General features: G+C 53.3%; 1 protein-coding gene across 7 annotated transcripts in view; it reads right to left on the bottom strand.

The window, feature by feature from the left end:
* Positions 1–168: 168 nt before the first annotated feature.
* Slc13a3 (solute carrier family 13 member 3) overlaps positions 169–16,518 on the bottom strand; it is a 93,283-nt gene continuing 76,933 nt past the window's right edge. For 6 of the 7 annotated variants that reach the window (XM_063248245.1, XM_063248244.1, XM_005002804.4 and 3 more), the window contains 4 exons: positions 12,177–12,289; positions 6,416–6,577; positions 4,276–4,413; positions 169–1,821 (listed from right to left, as the gene is read on the bottom strand). In XM_063248245.1, the coding sequence (XP_063104315.1) occupies positions 1,645–1,821; positions 4,276–4,413; positions 6,416–6,577; positions 12,177–12,289 (590 nt within the window). In that variant the 3' untranslated portion in view covers positions 169–1,644. The remainder of the gene's footprint in view (positions 1,822–4,275; positions 4,414–6,415; positions 6,578–12,176; positions 12,290–16,518) is intronic. The other variant, XM_063248246.1, reaches the window with a different exon arrangement.

Below are 16,518 nucleotides of genomic sequence, written 5' to 3'. Positions count from 1 at the left end.
GGCATATATTTGGGACCAGTGTTCTGGAACTGCATATGCAAAGGGCCTGAGGCAGAAGAGCATGAGTATGTGGAGGAGAAAAGAGAGGAGAGAGCAAAAGAAATGGAGCTTGGAGCCCAGGCATCTGGGGCTCTGACGGGCTGCTGGGCTTAGAAAAACAGTCTCCCATTCTGGTGTTGATTAACAGTCTTTATTTCATAGCATTTTTTTGATCACAAATATTTGAATCATGAACACTCTTGCTCACAAATCCGAGTTTCTTTTCACACGAACTTGTCCCCGCCTGTCCCACAGGAGGGCGCCCCCGACTCAGATGGGCAGAGAATGTGATTAAATACTGGCTGCTCCCCCAGGAAGGAGCTGGGGCTTGATCTCCAGCTCAGGGCCCTGTGTCTGACCCCAGCAGGCCAACACCCTGACTCAGAGGTGCGGGGCCAGAACTGGGCGCTCCTCAGGGACCCTTGGTCCCTAGGGCACAGAATGGAGAAGCGGGACCCCGCTGCTCCTTTCCGATGCTGGGCTGCCTGGACCCCTCTGGCAGAAGCTTCTGGAGTGCCTGTGCCCCTCACTGCGCAGGCGCGGGGCTGCAGGCCGCCTCTGCTGGGAGCTGGGAGTGCCGGAGTCCACGGGGTCTCCCCACCTCCAGCCACGGGCTGGCGGGGTGTCTGGGCTTCCCCATCGCTGCGAGAGGATTAAACTGCGCTGCCTGCCAGAGACATTCACCATGGGCTTCTAGGAGGCCCGATTTACTTTTCGAGTTTTCTTACCCCTGAAACTGGGACCTTTGTAAATCAGACATGTTTACCATTGAGGCAAGATGGGGACCAGCTGCCAGGAAAAGAAAAACAGGGTGACCACAGCCACAGAGGCCCCTAGGGTCTATGCAGGAGGTCCTGGCTGCAGGAGCCACGGGTCACCAGTGAGAGGCCCGGGCCCAGAATTGGTCTGACAAGGAGAAGAACCATCACGGTCTGGGCTAGGGATGTTCGCAGGTGTGCTGGGGAGCCCAGGGGTCAGCAAGGCGGCTGTGCAGCCCCGTGTCCTCAGGAAGTCACCTGTCTGTCCCCAGGGCTTGGGGGCGACCCCTGCTCTGGGTATCCCCAGGGGTGGTGCCTGAACAGCTGGTGCAGGGAGGCGCCAGCCAAGCAGAGCCCACCGAAGCCGGGAACCGCCCCAACATCTGGTCTGGACCATTCCAGCCCTCAGGGCTCTGTAGGTAAAGCTGTCCTCAGAGACCACACGGTCTCTCCAGAGAGACCTTGAAGGAGTCAGTGAGGACTGACTGCGGGGGGTGGATACAGTTTCCTGTCCCACGTGTCCAAGACAGATGCCACTCCAGCTCGCTAGTGCGGCTGACTCGGATTCTCTGATGCTTTACCCACAGGACAGGCCACAGAAAGGAGCTCATCGGCACAGAGGAGGTGGCAGATCTGGGACAGAACTGGGCCTTGAACGGCGTGACAGAGAAAGGGAAGGTGACCTAGACAAGGAGGCTCAAGGCCTGGCGGACCCAGAGGTCTCCGTGCTGCCGAGGCTGGGTTACAGAAGGGAATCACTTGACCATCTTGTAGGTCCTAGCAGCAGGTTGTTGTGCCCCTGGATATCTGCCCGGCCCGAAGGGCATCCCCTGGAAGTGTGTATTTGTCAGAGGTTGTGCAGCGTGTCATTCCCCAAGGTGAGTGGCAGTACGGTGACATTGGCCAAGTGGTTACCAGCCCAGTCTGGGAAGGTGCCCAGCTGAAAGATACTCTGCGCCCAGGTATTCATGGCCAGGCTGAGCAGCAGCACGCCCATCACATTCATCAGGAAGCCGGTCCTTACCTGAAACAGAGCTCAGACTGAGTGGGGCTTGGCACAGGCCCATTGCACCACTGGGAAAACTGAGGCTCAGAGGCAGGAGATCATTCTCTGGAAAGTCAGCAGCTGGGGAGTGACGGGCCAGGCTACAAACCCAGGTCAGTCAATGCCCGAGAACCTTCTATCTCACACCACCCAAAGCTGTCTCACAGGGAGCCGCAAGCATCCCTGCTCGCTGAGAGCTTCTGGGTGGTACCAGGCACATCCCTGCAGTTCTCACAGGGTTACATCACTTAAATGTGAGAGCAGCCATCTGAAGGTCATTATCAATCTGCCTGTTACAGAAGAATAAGTTGGGTGGCCCAAGGTCACATCAGCTGAAAGTAATCATTTAGCACGTATAGACACATGCAATGTATGCACACATATACAGCACACGCTTGTATAGACACACACACACACCCTGCAGGTCCAATTAATTTTCACTCTGAAAATGTTACCTCTGCAAGCACCTGGAAAGCTCTGGTCCATTTGTCCCCTCCCCTGGTTGGTCTCTTGTACTGTTCAGTCCACCTCGGGCTCCCGTTTGGGTTTTCTGGTTGCTTCCTGTTAGCATTCCTCCCCCAGGCTCAGGCCCATGGTGGGGAAGGACTCTCCGCCCAGGCCTCCCACGAGCCCATGGCTCACAGTGCCAGTCTCCCTGGCGCTCTCCTGCCTCAGCCTTCTCAATGCCTTGCCTGCTGCCCTTGGCAACAGGGAAAGAGGTTTGGTACCTTTCCAGGGAACTGTCATCAGGGAAAATCTAACTTATTTTTTATTATTTCTTTGAACGTACCACCAGTTTTCTGTGCATGAGTGCACTGGAAACTTCTTTCCACACATTCTTATTTAAGTTTTTAAAAACACACAAAGTCAACTTAGCAAAATTGTCGAATAGAAGGATGGGTCACAGAAAGGGCAAGCACCGTGAAGGTGAGAGGACAAACATAAGGTCACAAGTGCCGTGCTGTGCTGTGCCTCCCTGTCCCAGAGGGGCTGAAGCCCCTGGCACCTTTAGGGGAGGGGACAGTCCCGGCTGGGCTCTGGGAGCCTGGCTCCAATTCCTGCTGGGCCCATAGTGTTGCTGTAATTAGCATGGAAGCCCTTACTCTGGGCGGCAAACCCTGAAGGAGGCTCAGGGATCGGCTGCCTGAGGCGGCCTCTTGGCACCTTCCCCAGCTCATGGAGTGTAACTCTGCCTCTGGGGGCCTCTCCTTCCTCTCGCTGTCTCTTTGCTCCCCAGACCTGAGCTGTGTGCAGCCTGCCAGCTTCCGCACCTGTCCCTCCTGCCCCAACCTCCCTACTCACCAGCCAAAGCGATCCTGTAAGGCAGAAGTTAAAGCAACCACAGCCCTGCGTACAACCCCATCCAGGCCTCCCACTGGGGTTTGAATAGTGCGCAGGCCTGTGCCCTGCACTGTGTCCCCCTCTCATCCCCGTGTCTGTAACCCATCCTGCTCCCCTCTGCCACAGCCCCAGCGCACAGAGCTGCTCCCTGCTCCAGCCCTGTGCCCCTCTGCTGGGTCGGTTTCTCCAAGGCTGGCTGCTTCCCACTTCGCTCCCAGCTCGTATGTCCCCTCCTGGGAGAGGCTGTCCCTGCCCACCCTACCTAAGGTGGCCCCCATCATCCTCTTCCTCTGCCCCATGCCCCATGCCCCATGTTTTATTTCCCTCCTAGCACTTAGCAATAGCGAAATCTACATTATTAGAAACATCGGCTGATCTTGTCCAATGTCTGTCTCATCGGTAGCAAACGCCTCCCTGAAGATGGCTCTGCTGCCCCTGGTGGTCAAAGCATGTAGTGCATGCAGCGTAAACCCAGCCAGGAATGGTCAGGGACCATCATCCATTCCTCCTGCCTGTCCTGCCTCTCTTCTATTTTGCTCGCACTTCAGCCATTCATCTCGCTGGGGTCTTGTGCCTGGTTAGGCAGATGGCACTTCTGGGCTGTGGGCAGCTCAGGACACTGGAGAGGGAAAAGCTTCAGGTGGTAGGGAGCCTGGCTAGCGGAAAGGAACACGTTGTCGGTGGCCCTCTAAGAGGTGTTGGGGTGGCCTTGCCCAAACCTCAGCTTTCACCCATCTCACCCCCTGGCAATGAGACCCAGTCCTAGATCTCTAAATCCCTGGTGCATCTGCTTCCCCTGCCTCCTAAAGATTCTGGGCATGGAGCACTGGCAAACAAGCCGGAAAACAGAGTCATGTTCAGAGACAGACAGACAGACAGACAAACAGACGGGCAAGTCCCTGTCTCTGAAGCCAACCATGGAAAGTCATTACCAGGCAGCGTTTCTGGTAACAGCCTACAGGGTTTCATCCGTGTTTGCCTAAGCCCCGACTCAGAATGACCCGCCCAGAGGCTGGGGTGGGTTGGGGAGGTCAGGGTCCTGCTGCCCCCCCCCCACTGTCCCAGGCCACTGGTAGAAATGCCCAGACTCACCATGTCTTTGACCAGCAAGTCTCCAGAAGCGAAGGCGATGGAGTTGGGGGGTGTGGAGACTGGTAACATGAAGGCGTAGGAGCAGCCGACCGTGCCCGGGATCATCAGATACAGCGGGTGCACCCTCAGGCGGATGGCCTGGCCAGGCGGCAGGGACAAGACATGGACAGGCGGAGAGGGACCCCAGCAAGAGCGAGAGTCAGATAGTTCCCATGACATAAAGGCACAGAGATCGGCAGAGTGGCAGAGAGCAATAAAGACATATAAGAGGCAAGAGACAGACATGCAACCAGAAATACAGAGAGAAAAGCCGACCAGCCGAGATCCAGGCAGGGAGGTAGAGAGACATTGCAAAGGTCAGTGACATTGCAGGCCCACACTTCAGTTTCATTAGAGAGGCCAGGGGCGATTTATCCAGAACCTTCCTTCTCAAGTGCACATGCATCCGAATTACCCAGCATGCCCCGAAAACCCAGATGATGACTCCACTTCCCCAAGACTAGCTGATCCTGATCGTGTAGGTCTGAGTGAAGCCCGTGACTTTTATCTCCCACAAGTTCCCCAGGGGATGCTGCATCTGGGAGCCAGGGCTCTAACAGGACCACTGCCCTGCCTGGTCCTTCCTCAGCCAAACCGTCCCAGCAGGTGCCTCTGGGTGCCTGGATTTCAGAGACAGGAGAGCTCACGACAGCGTCCACTGTCAAGAATTTCCCATTTCAAAACGCATGCAGGAAGCATGCCTGTGGGTTGGTCTCCAGCAGTGGGCCACCATTTGTCCACCTCTCCAGATGGCTAGATTCACCCACGTCACACTGACCATGTTGCTAATGGTTCACTTAAGGCAGAATACATTGGGGGGTCCTCAGAATATATTATTTCCCCCAAAAGCTCCCACCCACATCACCCTTTTGTGTGTACATGTCTTGAATCTGATGAGAAGTAGAATTTCAAAGAATGTGTCCTCCACAAGTGTCTCTTTCAGAAAACGTTGCCCCTTCCATCTGTATTTCCAGGCCCCTCCAATCTGACTGATTAAATCCAGTTCCACGTGGAGGGTGTGAAGCCTCACACTCCCCCCAGCTCTGGAAGAGTAAATTGGGGAGCCACTTTGGGATGTCCTTTGTTGATATCTGACAACAGTTAAGTGCACGTGCTCTTTAATCTAGGACTCTGCTGTAGAAATTTCTCTAGAATTAATCAAGGACACAAACCTGAGACAAAGTCAAGATGGGACTGTCACCTAACAGTCTGGAGATGCCTATATGTGACTACTAGGAGCAGATTGCTTAAATAAACCTACAACCGCCCGATTACAATGGAACATTTGCCAGTCATTGCAAAAGTAACAAGTGTGCTCTGCACTGAAAAATGATGTCCATAATAAGCAAACCAAGCCTTCCCAAAAGGTGGTGCAGATTGAGCTGCTGACTGGATACCAAACATATGTACTTGCAACAGCGGTTTAATTTTATGAACTTTGGATTATATTAAAATAATTATGGTTTGAACTTCTTTAATCTGTTTACATATAAAGCCACTGTATTAATAGTTTCCTAATGTTAATCCTTTGGAAAATTCCTGCTATAAAATCTGCCTAACTGGGCTGTATTGTTTGTATGCAATCCTGGGTTCACTTTGCTACAGTAGCTGCATTTCCATTTACACGAGAGATCTGATGCTTTTCCACCTTTGCTCTCTGTGTCTGGATTTGGTGTCAGGTTTGCAGATCTCACCAAGCGGTGCATGGCTTTCTCCGCCAGCAAAAAGGGTCTGGATCAATCATTCCAGGCCCTCCCTGATGAGAGCCTCCTGGGCTGGTGGTTTTAGAGCAGAAGTTCTCTACCAGCTGTGATCTGTCCCCACAAAGAACACTTGGCAGTGTCTGAAGACGTCTGTCATAATCCGGGTTTGACAACTTCTGTCTTCCCAGAAAACTGTCCCATGGGTGACTGAGGGAATGTGACACACTGAAAATATCGGTTCTGTCTATGCGTTTCTTGCAGAAAAATGTCTCTATTGTTTAAGAAATGGCACTGAGGCTCTGACACTTCCATGCATTTGGGAAAACAGGAATGGCAAGTACGGCCCCTGAGGATGCACCCGAATCGGGGCCCCCCTCACCCCCCAGAAGGACCCTCACCAGCTCCGCGAGGACAGGCAAGAAGATGATGATGGTGGCCGTGTTGCTGGCAAACTCCGTGAAGAAGGCGATGACGATGGTGATGAGCATCACTGCCAGGACCGGGGGCACATTCTCCAGTGGGTGCAGCTGCCCCCCAATCCACACCGAGAGCCCCGATTCCTGCGGGGCAGGGGCAGCTGTCACACTCAGCACCAGGCCAGGGAGAGGGTCGGGGTGCATCCTAACAAGGACAGTGTTGCCCTCACAGATGGGGGATCCGGCCACAGGAGGATAGGACGCATCCAAGGTTCCCCCCTTGAGCCTCAGATTCCCCGCCATGCGCAGCAGGCCGGAGGCCCACCCTGGGTCCCTGATAATGCCTTTGGTAGGGATCAGAAACACCGCTTCCGTTTGGCCCTAGCACCCTGAAGCTCCCACTTAAGTGGGAAAGGGGAGTCAGATGCTTTGTTGTAAATCTTATTCCTCCAATGGTGTTTATTAATTAACCAAATAATAACATGTAAAATATTCATCATTATACAATAACATCAACATGCAACAAATATATTGTTTATGTAATATCCCTATATATCATATATAAATAAAGTAGGTATATATATATATATATATATATATATATATATATACATACATATATATGCAAGACAATGTGATTACCCATAAGGATACTGATCACAATGCTAATAAGGCAAACATTAACATTAACACTGTGTGGTGGTTCCTTGTCATTGGCTCGGCAGACTCTGCTACAGCTCCTGTTGGGTCCTCCTAACCATGAAGTAGGGTCAACATTACTGTCCCCGATTGAGCAAGGAGCAGAAGGTTCTGTGACTTGCCCAGAGTCCCCAAAGTAGTGCCTGAATTACATCTCTAGCTCTGCAAATCTCCAGGCTACTCACTCAGCATCTCCTCCAGACCCAGTGGTCTGTCACTTTGCCTCTCCACCTCTCTCTCTCTCTCTCTCTCTCTCTCTTTCTCTCTCTAGTATGGGAGCTGGAACCCAGGCCCACGTGCATGCTGGGTAAATTCTCTCCTTCTGAACTATATCCCCAATTATTTTTAAAATTTTATTTTGAGACAAGGTCTCACAAAGCTGCCCAGGCTGGGCCAAACCTGCTGTCCTCCTCCATGCTCAGCCTCCTGAGTGGCTGCAATCACAGGCGGGCCCCACTCTTGCCCTTTGCTTTGCCTCTTAACGAACAGCAATGTCCAGAGCGGCCTGTAGTCCTCCAGGCTGGGCTCAGGATGGGTTCACTCCACTCCACTAGCACCAGCGCTGCAGAGAACCTGGGGTGCTCTCTCTGCTGAGTCCTCCAGGAATCCCTCTAGCCACCAGTATATAATATGTAACACCCCCTCCCCTCGGCCTTCCTGCCATCCAGGGTACTGTATCCTTGAACCACCCAGATCCCCCAATCTTCACAACGACCACAAAGCTGCGATGTCAACTCGTTCTCGATGCTGCCCCCTGGTGGTGCCACGCGACAAGACCGCAATAAAGCTGCAAGGGCAGGTTTTTAAATTTATCTTTCCACAAAAGTAACAGAGGTAGGAACGTGGTGATGCCTGCCTGTAACTCCAGCACGCTGGGAGGCGGAGGCAGGTGCATCACAAGTTCGAGCCCAGCTTAGGCAACTTAGCATAATTTAGACCTTGTCTCACAAATAAAAAAGGGTTGAGAGTGTAGTTTAGTGTGAAGGTCCTGGGTTCAATTCCCAGTACAAGAAAACAACAAGAAATAACAAGCTGTAGGCTAAGAAACGAGCAAGGCAGAGTCAGACTGGCCTCTTAACGCTGGGATTAAATGTATTCCCACCACAGTCCTACAGTCCTTTTACCAACCCAGAACCCTCTGGCACCACCATAATCGTTTTATCATAAAAAACTTACACTTTTCTTTTATAGGTAATGGAATATTTACTGTTTTTTAGAACTTAAAATTTTATCACGGGTTCTAGAATAACCATATTGTTTTTCTTTTTGTTTTTCTGAGACAGGATTCATTAAGTAGTTCAGGCTGGCTTTGAACACACTGTGTAGCCCAGGCTGGCCTCGAACTCCTGGCGATCTGCCTGCCTCAGTTTCCCAAGTTCTGGGATTACAGGCATGCACCACACGCATGCACCATATGGTCTTTATGAAAATAAAATAATGCATTCTCTCCTACTATATGACTTAAAAATTGCCTTCAATGCTCAAATCACAAATGCTTAAAACTGTCTCACCCCAGGAAAGTCCTGGGGGACGGATGGGATTGGCTGTATCTCTGCTCTGTTGGCCAGCCTGGCATAGCCCTCCCCCAGCCAGGGGTACTCCAAGGAAGAAATGGACCATGGGCACTTTCGGCTGTGGCACAGAGACCAGCAGCAGGGTGTTCAGTTAAACGGAGAGGGCTGCTGGGTGAATGCTAATGACCTGGGTGAGGGGACAGACGCCAAGAGCTTCCCGCAGGTTGGCCTCTCAGTGCCAGGCTTCCAGCCAGCACCCCGCAGCCACTCGGGGCCCGGCGTTGTGGGGAAGTCCGGCAGCTTCATGAAGGAGGAAAGCTTCTAGCCTCCTGGGGTTCTGTTGGGACACTAAGGGGACTTCCCCAGTCCCTTAGGAATCGGAAGCTGCGTTTCCTTGGAAACACAGGTTCCCAGGGATACCAGGGACCAGCAACAGCCAAGGTCCAAGGCGGCAGGATGGGGGGTGAGGAGGAAAGGCTTTGGGGTCAGGCCATGGGTGCAGCCCAGCTTCATCCCTTCCAGCTGCCATCCTGGGCAAGAAACTTAACTCCTGCAGGCCTCAGTTCCCTTGTTTGTAAAGCCAGGGCGCTAACACACGGCCCAGAGGACTGCTGTTGGGAGAAAAGAAATCGATCAGTAAAGCACCTAGAAAAGAGGCCGGGTCCCTGGTGGACACCTCAGTGTGTGCCAGCTGCACTTCTCGGTGGCATCAAGCACGAGAGGCTGGAAGTGGTGGAACCCAGAAGTCACCCAATGCAACGGTTGTCAGGCTGTGTCCCATAGGGATCCCCAAGGGGACCAGGGGACCTACGACCACTGTGCAGGACGTGGGGAGGGGACCTGGGCTGCCAGCCCGATCCCTCCCTCCCTCCCTCACCTGTCCAACCTCAGCCAGACCCTCCTTTCCTGACGGCTTTTTATATAGGAGGGTCATGGCTTACAGGGAGGACGCTATGGTTTAATGATTAGGATCAGAATCCCCTGTGGGTCCTTGAAGATCTTTTAAAAGGCTCAAAAAACAGTGGCCTTGACAGGTATGTGCAACTCTGAAATCATTCTTAGGCAGAAAGACCAGCAGATTGGACTACAAGGAGGAAAAAAGAAAGATTGTGTGCACATTCAAACTTGCAGCCCTGGCAAGATGTGTGATCTCACAAGTTATTTAACCTGTCTGGTTCTGGATTCTTTAAATGATTGTGCTAAGGTGCAAACAAGCACATGTAAAAATGGCCTGAGTACATAGTAAGCATAGTATCTGACTTGTTATTTACTTAGTATAACAAGCACTCAAGTTAGTGCTTACTCTGCACTGAGCACTCTTCTAAGTACAGTAAAACCTCACAGGTGATCAGCGTCTAACAGCAAGAGGCTGGGAGGAGCTCTTATCTGCAGAAGAGGAGGAGGAGGAGGAGAAAAAGGCAGAGGATTTCTCACTTCAGATGAGATTAGGGAGAGACATAAAATGGGGAGGGCATCACATTTCCACACAATAGTCAAAAGGAGGCCAAAGCAAGTGTCACCGGATAGGTTCCTTGGTAAACTGCCCACTCAGCAGCAGTGACTCTGACAGTGCCAGTGAAAGTCATACTACACAATAACCGTCCCCTCTCTCATGCTAGCCATGAAGGTTTTCAAATGGAAGTGCAGGTTAATTTGTTTGTTTCTGTTTATATTTTGTATTTTCCTTATTACTTTGTATAAATGAAAGGATTCTCATCATTTTTCTGTATTTTTGGTCGTGGAACCAGTCACCTGAGCTTTCATTGTTTCCTATGGGAAACTCACTGTGATACACAAGTGCTTTGTATTACAAGCATGTTTCCAGCATGCATTATGCATACCAAGGATCACTGTGCTTTGTTACTATGAGCTCATTTAACTTTCATAACAACCCAGTGAAATAGATAATAGAATTATCCCCATTTTATGGTTGAAGAAACTGAGGCACAAAAAGAGTAAGTGATTTTCCCAAAGGAGGGAAGTGAGTTTTCTAGTGATTCTGAACTCAGAGGCTGGATCTTACGATAATGATGCTAACAATCATAATAAAGCTGACTGATTTCTAGCAGAAAACCAGGGGGCATTTTTATGTGCCTGTAGGGTTTGCTATGCTACCTTAATATCAAGCTTCTGTAACTTCGGAAATTTCAAGTTGTTTGTTATAGTGATTTTTTACATATGAAGGCAACAGAACAAGACCAAGCTTTTGTCTCTGGATGGCAGCATGTTAGTGGCAGGGACAGGGACAGGGACAGGGACAGGGACAGGGCAGAGTGCCCCCAGCTCTCTTCCAGTTACTTTCCCTACATCATCTTATTACTTCCAAAGTACCCCATGCTATAGGTCCTGCTGACATATACTTGTTAGCACTGTGCAGTCCTGGGACCCTGGTCTGATGCCTGAACCCGTGGTGGAAGGGACAGATATGTCCCTGTCCTTATGTAGCTTGCCTCCCTTCTCCCAGGAGAGACCACCCACAAACATGCAGCTGGACAGGATCATGGCGGGGGATGTGGTATAAGGAAATAAGCAGAACACTGAGAAGGAGAGGGGCTGGGGGTGGGCTCTACTCTAGATGGTGGTCAGGAAGCCCATCTCCAAGGAGCTGAGAACTAAAGACTGAGGACTTCGAGATCTCAAGGAGAATACTTGACACAGCAGGTGCAAAGGTCCTGGGGTACAAGTGAGTCTGGGGTGGTTGAGGAATGGCAAGGGTCCGTGGAATAGAGGGAAGTAAAGAAGTAGGAGAAGTAGGTGACAATGTAAGGGTGGTATGTAGGGCCCAGGCTGTGTGTGGCCCTGCGTGCAGATCCAGGAAGTCTCTGGGTGCTGGAGTTGCAGGTAAGTTCCAGGAAATGCTTCCAGCACTGGGAAGCACACACAGCCAGCACCCACCCCACCCCTGACCTCCAAGCCTCTGGAGGCCTGCTACAGCCCAGCAAAGGCCCTGGACAGACTCCAGGGGCCTGGGCGTCCCATAAAATTCTGGGCATTGTGGGGTCAGGCTGAGGTTGTCCTCAGATGGGACGGCACTGGCCAAGGCTGGAAAAGGGGCAGCTACCACACAAAGACCAGTTGAGCAAAAAGCCTGGTGGCTGCCAGGGCTGGGCACAGAGCCAGACTGGCTTCCCGGCATGCGTCCTGGCCCTGCTGCCCGCCCCCAGGCCACAGGCACCCCTCGCTGAGCCCGGAGAGGCCTCTGGGAGGCAGGGTGGCCTCAGGGCCAGGCCGGGTCTGGACTGCCTCCCTCGCAGGCTGCTGGGAACCTGCAGGGGACGCCTCACGGGAGGCACAGGGACAGGTCCAGCACCGTGTGCCACCGCCCTGTCCTCCTGCGGCCCGTGAGTCACTCTGCGGTCCAGTCGGTGCCTCACTCCTCCTTCTCCAGGGCACTGGCGCTGAGGATGGGCCCACGAGGTGGTGGCACGATCTCCCAATATGGCAGATAGGAGGCTGGCTGCGCCTACGGGGCCTGCGCCATCCCTGTTCCTGTGCTGGAGCAGCCGTCCCCGGGCCCCCTCAGCACTCACCTCACAGCCTTTGGCCATGGCAAAGCCCCCTCCCAAGAGAAGGATGATGTTCCAGGGCACTGTGTCCTGAGCCTTCTGCCAGGTCAGCAGGGGCTTGGTCTCCACGCTGGGAGCTGGGCAGAGAGCACAGGGCACCTGGTTAGACACTTGGCCAGAGGAAGGCCCCACAGGCCCAGCTGCCTGTTTTATGGGGATGCCCAGGGGTCCCAAGAAAGCCAAGGTCTGACTCTAGAGCCTACTTTTAGAGAGTTAGGAAGAATCAGAATGACAGACTCAGAATGTTCTAGAACCCACAGATTCAGAATGTTCTAGAACCCACAGATTCAGAATGTTCTAGAACCTACAGATTCAGAATGTTCTGGAACCCACAGATTCAGAATGTTTTGGAACCAGGCTCTCTACCAGGACAGTGTTTCAGTCTCCCAATAGCCCTTCTGGCTAAATGCTATTTTTAATCCTGATTCACGAGAGAAAAGGCCTTCTTTGTATTTGAATTTGTTCAGAGAAGGAGAAAAAAAGGAGGAAATCTAGAAAAACAGAACTAAGGGTCCTTCAGCCATAAACGTTCACTGAACGGCACGGAACGTCCTCAAATGCCACAGTGTGTTGAAGGTGTAAGAAGGTGGCGCAGACATCGGGAAGCTTCCTCTGGCCAGGGTTAGAGAGTGGACGGCTCAGGCTTTGACGGCCACCCCTCCCGTCCGGAAGGTGACTGACCTGTCACTGCACTGCGGAGCAAGCTGGGGACGACCCAAGATCCCGGCCCCGCGGTGCTCAGGGAAGCTGTGCTCACGACAGCCAGGGTGGACTCGGCCAGGCCTGCGGGTTCCGCCCCTCCCTGGTGGGAGCACGGCCCTGAGTCAGGCCCTCCAGGCGGGCCCTCTCGGGTGCTCATGTCCTCTGCCCACACGGGGCTCAGTCACAGCGCCTGGAGGGTCCCTGTGAACATGCCGGAGGCCGCCATGGACCTGTCGTGACAGCTGCGTCCCCGGGGACTAGGACAGTGAGTGGCCCTCGAGAAGACTCCATGGGTATGAGTCAAGTGACATCTCTGAGCCACTGAGCCCAGTTACGGTGCAGAGCGGATCTCAGACAGGCCCTGTCCGGGGACGAGGGGGCAGCCTGGCTCCTTCCTCTCTGCTTCCCACCACACTTGCTGGTCAAAACCGGGAACCTTGACAGCTTGCTTCTCCTCTTTAGCTTTACCCAAATTTAGCACAGTGGTCCACCTGAAGCCAGATGCTACCATCCTGACATACAGTAAAAGCTTCCTGGACACGTTGGCGCCAGGCCACTGCACGCAGCCCACGAGTGTGTGCATGCAGGCAGGTGCACGCTGCCCGGGGACTCCTGGGCCTGATGCAACATTCGTTCGGCCCAGAGCTGAGAGAGGGGAGTGGAAGGGCAAGTGGCCCAACTCTCTGCGCGGTGGGTGATTGTTTAAAAAATTTTGTTTAAAAGTAGGAGAGGGTTGAACAAGTAAAGTGACCTGTGCCATGTGGCGTGTAACACTGTGACAGGGCAGAGGGGGCCCTGACCGTGGTGTCAGGCCATGCAGACTCACTGCCAGTGCTCATCAGGCTGCCAGCCGCGTACCAAGCGCTCACTTTGCGTCGGTGTTACTGTCCCTGTCACTCCCCCAGCACACTCTGTTTCCCTGCGCACGCCCCGCCATGTGAATTTCCTACCGCTGGCTCAACTCTCCACCAGCCGGCAGCCTCAGCAGTGGCTAAGGGCACGGGCTTCGAATCCCACTTGAATCCTAGCTCTGTGCCTTCTGACTGCCGTGGCTAGGGACTCCTCCTCTCTGAGCCTTGGTGACCTTGTCTGTGCGATGGGGTAGCAGCATTCCCTCGGAGACTTGCTGGTGAGAGGACACGGTCCCCTGGATAGCCAGGGCCTAGTCCAGGGCCTGGCCCACAGCAAGAGCTGCTTCTCCATTTGGCAAACACATGCAGAGTGCCAACCATGTGCCCAGGATGGACTCCCTGGACGCCAGGGACACAGAAGGGCAGCACGGAGACAAGGCCCCTCCCCGGACAGCTGACACTCCAGCGGGGCGGGCAGGTAGGAAACAAATATGGGATGCTGGGAAATTCCATGTGCTATGATGGAAAATAAAGTAGGGTAAAGAAATCGGGTGACATAAAGCGTGCTCTTCTAGGCGGCTACTGGGGGGCGTCTGGACAGAGCCCTGAATGCAGGGATGGAGTGAGCCCCACAGACTGGAGGACAAGCTGGCTGACCCAGAGGAAGAGGGAGTCACCGTCATCATCAGCATCCTCATCTTCATCCTCAAAGTGCGGCCACCACAGCGCATGCGCGGACCGCCGTGGGCCATGAATCAAAACCCGGTGAATGACCGCCACAGGGAAGGCTGCGTCACCCAGGTCGCAGAAGAACGGAAGACGGTGGGCCGGACTTGGCAGGAAAGTCAGTGTGGCCTGGTTCCTACCTCCTGCCCCATTTTAGCCAGTGTGGGACCTTCTTCAGGTCACTGTCTCCATGGAAACCCACTGTGTGTGTGGTCACTCAGCAAGCCTCGGTGCCAAATGCTCCCAAGCGTGTGAGTCCCACTGGTGCTCACAGAGCCCTCCTCCTTGTGAGGCGGTGCGGGAAACCCCAGTTCAGCAGTCTTCAGTGCAGGTGACACGCTGATACTCACACCGAACTTGGCACACACAGGGGTGTTAGTGCAACTGGTGTCGGCAACAGGAGCTTGCTTGCAATTTAAATGCATTGTCAACATTTAAATCAGGGATGGTCACACAGAACCACAGATCTTGGCTTCCCTTAAAAAATCAGCAAATTAGCTCTTTTACCCTCGTGGTGACAAATGGTAGAAACTGCTCCCTTAAATGGACACCAGCGGGCTGAGTTTGCAGGGCCATTTTGTATCACCTGCTGCCACTGCTGCATTCCTGTGCTGCAGGACACCTTCTCTGTTACAAAGCTGTGACAGGAAGGTTGGACGAGGAGGGCCAGGGGTTTGGTGAGATGCATTTCCCCTCACACACTCTGCTGCAGGTAAACGTTGCCTCCATAAGCATTTGAATTTGCAACTCCTGATCTATAAATCCACAAATGCCAGAGGTGGAAGGCATCAAAGGGTTCCTGCTTTGCTAAGTGGGAAAGCCGGGCTGCGGGAACAGGGGGACTTGGTGGTCCAGAGTCAGTAGCAGAGCTGCAATACCCGTCATCTACATCAAAACTGTGTCCGCTCTGGGCACCGGGCTCTCTTGCAGGGGACAGAGGCGTGGACAGGCATCTGAGCAGTGGCATCTGGACTATAGCTGGCCAGGACCCCTGCAGCTGGGAGGTGGCCGCTGCAGGAGATCTGGTCACTTGAGAGCAAGCTGGACCCAGGAGACTCAGGCTGTTGGATGCATCAGTAGGGAACACAGATCACGGGGGAAGAGACAAGATAAATAAGGAGACAGAAGAGGCAGGAGACTGCGCCACATGCCGGAGAGGGCTGAGGGTCTGCATGAACAGAAACAAGGCCCCAAGGAAACAAACACTGCTTTCCAGTGGCAAGCAGACACAGCCGAAGTCCCAGCGAGCTGGCACCAGGAGGGAGTGGGCACAGCGAGGGAGCACAATGGAAGCTGTGACCGAGGGGGAACCAACACAAGGCAGTATTGTTGCTTTTCACACATGGGCAGAAAGCAAGAAGCTGTGAGCAGAGCCAGCTGCAAAGCAGATGGGGCAGCGGGCGAGGGAAGCCCTGAGTCCCGCTCATCTCTGCCTCCAGGGACCAGCCTGCACAGCTGCTTAAGGAGCCCTGGACTCCTGGTCTCATGCCGGGAGGACCCAGCCCGCATCAGCCATCAGCCTCTATTTCAACCACTGGGCAGTTACATAACAGCCCTGCCTCCTGCTGGCCCGCCCCTCATGCTGGGCCTGCCCCAGCCTTGTCCCCACGCAGGTGCTGGAAACGCAGTGGGGTGGTGGACGGGCAGTCTGAGGGCCAGGCGGAGGAGGACCGGCCAAGGGTGTTCGGTGAGGCTTTACAGACAGGATTTGACTGCTGGTAGGGACTCTGCCTCTGACCCCACGCTTCCTGCCTGAGCTGAGGTTTCTGCCTTCACTGTGGGGATTGGGCACAGTTTTCTACAAAGGAACAGAAAGTAAACATATGTGGCTTTGTGGCAATGCCGAGGCTACCATGGCCATACTTACAAAATGAAAGAAAATAAACTCCCACAAATGTCTTGAGCTAATGCAAAACTGTGGACACCAACATTTAAACATCATATAATGTTCACACAGCAGGAAATACTTTTTGGCCATTTGAAAATGTGAAAATCACTCTTAGATCAAGGGTTGTATAAAAGCAGAC

The sequence above is a fragment of the Cavia porcellus genome, unplaced genomic scaffold, assembly GCF_034190915.1.
Source record: "Cavia porcellus strain 051 isolate PalLab524CR breed Dunkin Hartley unplaced genomic scaffold, mCavPor4.1 scaffold_5, whole genome shotgun sequence".
NCBI classification, from domain to species: Eukaryota; Metazoa; Chordata; class Mammalia; order Rodentia; family Caviidae; genus Cavia; species Cavia porcellus.
This window is presented reverse-complemented; position numbering and strand designations above follow the sequence as displayed.